General features: G+C 44.3%; 1 protein-coding gene across 1 annotated transcript in view; it reads right to left on the minus strand.

Moving 5' to 3' along the window:
- Nucleotides 1-4,674, minus strand: part of LOC118342005 (cullin-9-like) — an 11,717-nt gene extending 7,043 nt beyond the window's left edge. Inside the window, exon 1 of the mRNA XM_035680429.1 lies at nucleotides 4,662-4,674. Coding sequence (XP_035536322.1) covers nucleotides 4,662-4,674 — 13 coding nt within the window. The remainder of the gene's footprint in view (nucleotides 1-4,661) is intronic.
- Between the last annotated feature and the right edge of the window lie 1,416 nt (nucleotides 4,675-6,090).

The following is a 6,090-nucleotide window of genomic DNA, read 5'->3' on the forward strand; positions in this document are numbered from 1 at the left end:
CCCTCTCTACCTCCCTCCCTCCCTCCCTCCCTCCCTCGTTTCCTCCCCTGTCATCCACTCAGATTCCAATAGGTCCGTAAAATAGAGGATGTTCTGGGCTTAGCCCCCTGCTGAGTACACTTCAGCACCATTTATTGGAGGAGGCTTAGGTGGCTGGGGGCGAGTGGAGAACAAAAAACAACAGAGGCAGTGTGCGTTGCAAGCGCAAAGCTGTGGGCAGCACCATGTGCACTAGCCGGCGTGGGAGGCAAAGAGGAGGTGGTGTAACAGGCCCATTTAAGTGCTGTTAATCCTGGTGTGCTGGGAGAGGGCTGGCACCAAGGTTTAATGGTGGGCTGCTGAGAAGGAGAGCGCTGCGTTTACACACACACCATGCCTCCCACCCACACACTTGGGCACAGGAACACACTTACTTGCACTGAACTTTTATTCCGACAGTATGTTTATTGCGTGCATACACACACAGGGATGCAGGTCAGATACAGCTATAGGAACACACACATGAAAATACTATTAACTAACTAACTAACTAACTACCATCATGGGTCTCCTTTCTATATGGCTTTACTCCCACATTTAAAAACATTGCAAGTTGTGTGGGAAATGTATTATTTTATTTATTATGATTTTATTCTTTAGCCCTTTTTGCGAGGGAACTGACAAATAACCTGTGCAGTATTTTCTGTAAACAGGCTGAGAATGGATGCTGCTTTTCAGTTTCCTCCTGTGCCATGTGACTACAGTCACACTTCCTCTCTGTCCCCGTATTTGTCTTCTTCAAGGGCACATTAGCACTTATTATTCAGGGCTCCCCCCTTTCACCGATGGTCACGGAATTGAAAATCATCTCAAACCTGCTTCTCTTGAGCAGGTGGTCAGACTAAAAATAGCACTGTATTAAAAAATGTGAGAGGCTGCGTTGGCGTGTTGCTACAGGTACGAGTGAGAAGATGAAATATGATCCAGGAAGTCCTGTTTGATTCATTTGAAGGTTTGTCAGATGCCAAAACACCGCCCAGACGTTTATAATACTGCGAGACAGGATTTAAGTACCCTGCAAGAGTCTTTTGATCGTCACGAGGTGAAAACACACAATAGAATATCCTGTTCATGTTACAAAGTAGTCAACACAGTGTGCTGCTTAATGATGTTGCATTACAAAAGTTACATTTTATTCATTCTGAATACATCATAAGCCTTTGTCTATTGCCGCCGCCAAAACTCACTCCTTCTTACTTTTCTCTGAGTTGTCAAAGTGACACTTTGACTCAGAAGATGTGTTCTTCCCTGTTTCCCAGCACAGTGCTTTAGTCCAAATGTGGCTGATGGATTACTTGTTTTCAGTGCTGCACAGAGCAAAGTACACCACAGCCTTTTTACGCAGCAGCTAAGCACCTTTTGTTCTCCGTGAGGTGCTGATACTACCTATTCACTGCTCAAGTGTCAGAGTCAGAGAGGAGCTCAAACACAGAGTAACAGGACAAGACGTTCACCTCCGAGAGAGAGGGAGGAACAGGGAGAAAGAGACAGAGAGTAGAAGCAAGAAGAGCCATAGAGAAAGGCAGAGACAAGAGGGACAATACTCTGTTAACTTCTCAAATGTTACGGTCTGCGATGAGATCCGAAACACACTGTAACAGGACAAAACGTTCACTTTAGAGACAATTAGAGAGCGAGTGGAGAAAGAAATGGGAGCATCCCACTGTGTGTGCAAGAAAGATAAATGAAAGATTTTCTGTATTTTTCTTCAGAAAGAGAAGTTTTGAAGAGAATAAGGCCAGAAAGACCAAAAAGTGAAGACGCTTTATGTCACACACACATAAATACGTAGAGATACATGCTTCATGCTGTTACCTTCTTCTGTTTCTTAAACATTGGTACAAATGGTTGTGTTTTCACACACCCCTTCAAACATCCATACACACTCTAATACACTGCACGATATATAGTCACTACTACTTTTTGTATCCAGTGGACTCACATTATAGTGTTTCCCAGCCCTTTGTAGGTAGACAGCTGTGTAGGCGTGTGACACCTCCTTGTAGACAAGACAACAGGATATAGATTCATTAAAAAGTAATAAAAAACCAGCTAGATGTGACAATTGTAACAATAAATGTGGACAGTGATCACCCATTTGCTGTACACACTTATGAATGTAAAAAGAGTGATTTGCTCCATGTACAAATCGAACACCTGTTGTGGAGCTTCACTTTTACATCAGCTAAATTCTTGCCCTGAAGGCAGACACGCCATCCCATCTGACTTATATAATTCTCTCAGCAGTCACAGTTTCACATGTCAGATGTGCAGATGCAGACCTGCCGATGTGATCAGCTGTGACCACACTGCCCTCTGTATGTTGACAGGACAAGGGCTCACTCATCTTCATGACATGTTGGATGTTTGAGTTAGCCACTTCACTTCTCTGTGGCTGCCTTGTTTTCTTCTAATCCACAAAATCAAACTTCTAAACATTTGCGGAAGTTCATACGATCAGTCTGGCCTTGTTGCTTGCTGAGCCTCTCTGTTTTATTGTTCTTTTTACAAGGATGCAATAAAATCTGCCTGTTTAAAGCTGCCAGTGTCCGAACAAAACTTAATGCGGTGAATGTGGTGGAAAAACTTCTTACAGCTGGGGCAGGGCATGTATACGTGATGGCTAAGATTGGATAACAAGGGCCAGGCAATGTATTATGACCATGTGGGTCCTCATTAGTGTAGAAATACAAATGTTTTGGCATCTGCATCCTGTCACTTATGTTTGTGTCACCGTAGGAGTGTAAAAAGACCAATTCTTAAATTACCTGCTGATTTCTGGGAAGATTTCTGAAGGGCTTTCATTTCATTTTCATTTGTATTAAATGGTGCAATACAAATATACTTGAACTAAAATTCCCATTCTCCGCTCACTTGAGAGAAACATTGGGAACTAAAGAACATTTTAGTGGCAGCAGAGTAAAGAAAACAGATGTCGTCATGTAGTGTGCAGTCTGTGCGGCACTGCGGTGTTTTCTTTGGGACATACAGGGGTTTGTTCGCTGTAGAGCTCTTTCTTTCTCTTCTACTAAAAGCTGACAGTTAGATGATGACTGCTGTCTGACTGATTTTCTCTCTGTCTGTTTCAGGGTGACGGTGTAAATCGAAGTCCTGATTAGCCTAAGTTGCGTCTTTCCGTGCCTCTGACTGTTGACCGCCTCTCAACTGCTCTTTCTCTCTTTCTCCATTCATCCATTTTTAATGTAAGCATGGCAAAGTCTTTTAGAGGAAAAGAGCAAGAGGGGAGGGACATGTCCCAGTGAGCTACACTTTGCTACACATCTCTCCTTTTTTCTTCTTTCTCTGTTTGTCTCGCTTTCTTTCTCTTTTCTTGAATAATGGATAGTTTTAAACCAGACACACTCCTCCCCCCTTTTTTTGTCTTGATCCTCCCCCTCAATAAGACATCAGGAAGTTTCTGGACAACGAATACACAACGCGTGTGTCTGTTCAGTCTAATCAGCGTATCTTGCTGCCTCCCTCCTCCCTCCCTCCTCATCGTCTTCCTCACCTTTCCTGCCTCTTTTTCAGTCTGTTTTTCTTTAATCTGGGGGAAGAGGGAGAGATTAAGAGAGAGGGAGAGGGGGAGGTTTCATCAGGTGAATGCAGTAATGACTGAGAGACAGCGGGGGGATTATTGTGCAATATTGTCACGGGTGTTGTCTGGAGCCTGGATATACAAAGTGACAATATTGCACGATAATCCGTGGGTCACTGCAAGGTCACTGTTGGTTTTATGAAGGAGTTGCCGTGCCAACCAGTGTGACCGTTGTTTTTGAAGTGTGCACATATAAATACAAAAAGTCCAGTTACTGTCAGTGTTGGTTGCATATCTGGCATCCATATTGTTGTGTATAGTGAACCTGCCCTCATCCTGTTGATGTCCACGTGACAAGTGAGTTTGGTAGCAGGAAATCTACAGCATTCGATGATAAGAGCGAGTAGACATTTTGCACATATTGTTCCGCAGTCAGTCAAGGAGAAATTCACTGTTAAAACAGGAATAATTTTCTCATTGATGGTTGACCATTATCTAATATTCACAAAAATGTTTGATGTGTTTTCAGGTAGAGGTGCGAATGTCCCTTTTTGAAAACTGCTCATGCTCTTCACCATCACTCTCACCATCATTTAATTTACTGCTATCATTCCTTACTATCTGTTTTCACCACCTAATGCATATTCAAAACTGCATACAGGCAAGTTAAGAGGAGAGTGGGCAGAAGGTGACACAAAGCTTTAGCTCTGTGTACAGTCTAACTGAATTAGATGTTCTCTGTTTCAGTCATTCACAAGTGTCTGAAGCATCTTTACATAATGTACTTAGATTCAGCACAGAGTTAAACACCGCAGGCGACGGCTCTTGTTTTCTCTTGCTCAAGAAGGTTAAATGAGGTTGCGTTTTGCTCCGCTCCACTGACTGTCATCCGGAGAAAATGCCATTCCACCTGGTTTGAACGGCAATTGAAGAACACAAAAGTAGGATAAATGTGGAGAAAGGTCTGGGGTTCACTGACAAACTGGACAGCAGCGAAAAATAGGGCACACCCAGATAGACAAGGCAGGCAGACACGCACACACATTTCAGCCAGTGTTACCTCCTCTGGCCTCTCTTGGCTTACCGTGCCGTGCCATGTCGTGCCAAGCCGTGTGTTGTGATGCGTGGTCTAGTGGGGCTAACGGAAGCACATGTGTTGTCTGCTAACTCTGATTAATGTAACAGACTATACTCCCCCTTCTCTCTCTGGCTGTTTTTGTTTCACTGGCTGCCCTGCTGTCCTGCCTTCACCTCTCATGTCTGCACTCAGTCTGAGTTTCAAACCTGCGCCCTGAGAAAGAGACGGGGTCATTAAATTATAATACAGCGTTTCTCTTGTTATATAGTGCTATATACAGTCTAGGTTAAATCCGTCGCAGGGCTCAGGACAGCTCAGATTTCTGGCACTGAAGAGTCAAACGAGCTTCTATATTGTCATTCAGCTGTTGAAGACATACTATATAAATAAATGCTTATAGACTATAGACAGGTCATTACACTCCTCCATCTGAACACGTTATATATAACCCAGCTTACACTGACTAACATTGGTTCAGTTAGCTATGCAGCTGTGACATAACGCAGTAAGCGGGTGTAAATATGAGGTAACAAGTCATTTCTTAGAAGTAAGAAGTCTGGTGGGGTGCAACCCATTTTAATTTAATAGTATGTAAGTTTCCACTTTGTTACAACCAGGCTAAATCTGAATAAAATTCAAGTAGGTGTCTTTCTCCAGCGATCCTCATGTTGACTGTGAAGAGCCGCCTAACTGCAGTGGGTCAGTTGTGGAGACGAGTGACGAGTGTAGCTAACTTTTAGAAAATACATTAAGACAAGAAGACTCCTGCCGCCACAGAACAAAATGGACAAAGGCAGTCTTCTGCCCTCTGCCTGCTCCTCAGGCTAGTTGTTTGTTGTTGTGTATGCTGTGCCGTGCTGTGCCGTGCCATGCCGTGCTGTGCCTCGCCCTGTGTTTGGATGTGATGTGATGCGTGGCCAAGTGCCGGTCGAGGCAGCCATAGGTGATTCTTTCCCTGCCACTGCCCTTTTCCCTGCTTCCACGCAAAGGAGCAAGTGAGGTAGGCGGCCGGGCAAACGGGGAAGGGAAGGTGAGGAAAGAGAAGATATGCAAACGGGAGGACAGCCAGTCAGCAGACAAACATGCAACCCTGGATTATACCCCCCTCCATGCCCTCACTTTATTATGCTCCCTCATTTTTAAACTACCCCCATGGTTCGTTCACCCCCTCCTTGTACTCTGTCTGCTCTGCTGACTTTGTCCTGACTTTCTTGTGACTGATTATTTCAACCTCTGCTGCTGTCTGCATGCGCACATCTGCGTATGTGTCTGAGTGATTGAATGTGGATTCCTCTGTGCTACTCTTCCATACAAACATACACAACACAGACACTGGCCATCTCACACTCTCTGATTCATCCACTTCACTGTACAGTATGCCCCTGATCTGTCTGCCCCCTCCCTTCTCTCCTCTCTGATATACTCGCATGCCTCT

The sequence above is a fragment of the Morone saxatilis genome, unplaced genomic scaffold (genome assembly GCF_004916995.1).
Source record: "Morone saxatilis isolate NCDOM2014 unplaced genomic scaffold, NCSU_SB_2.0 Contig8, whole genome shotgun sequence".
In the NCBI taxonomy this organism is placed as follows: Eukaryota; Metazoa; Chordata; class Actinopteri; family Moronidae; genus Morone; species Morone saxatilis.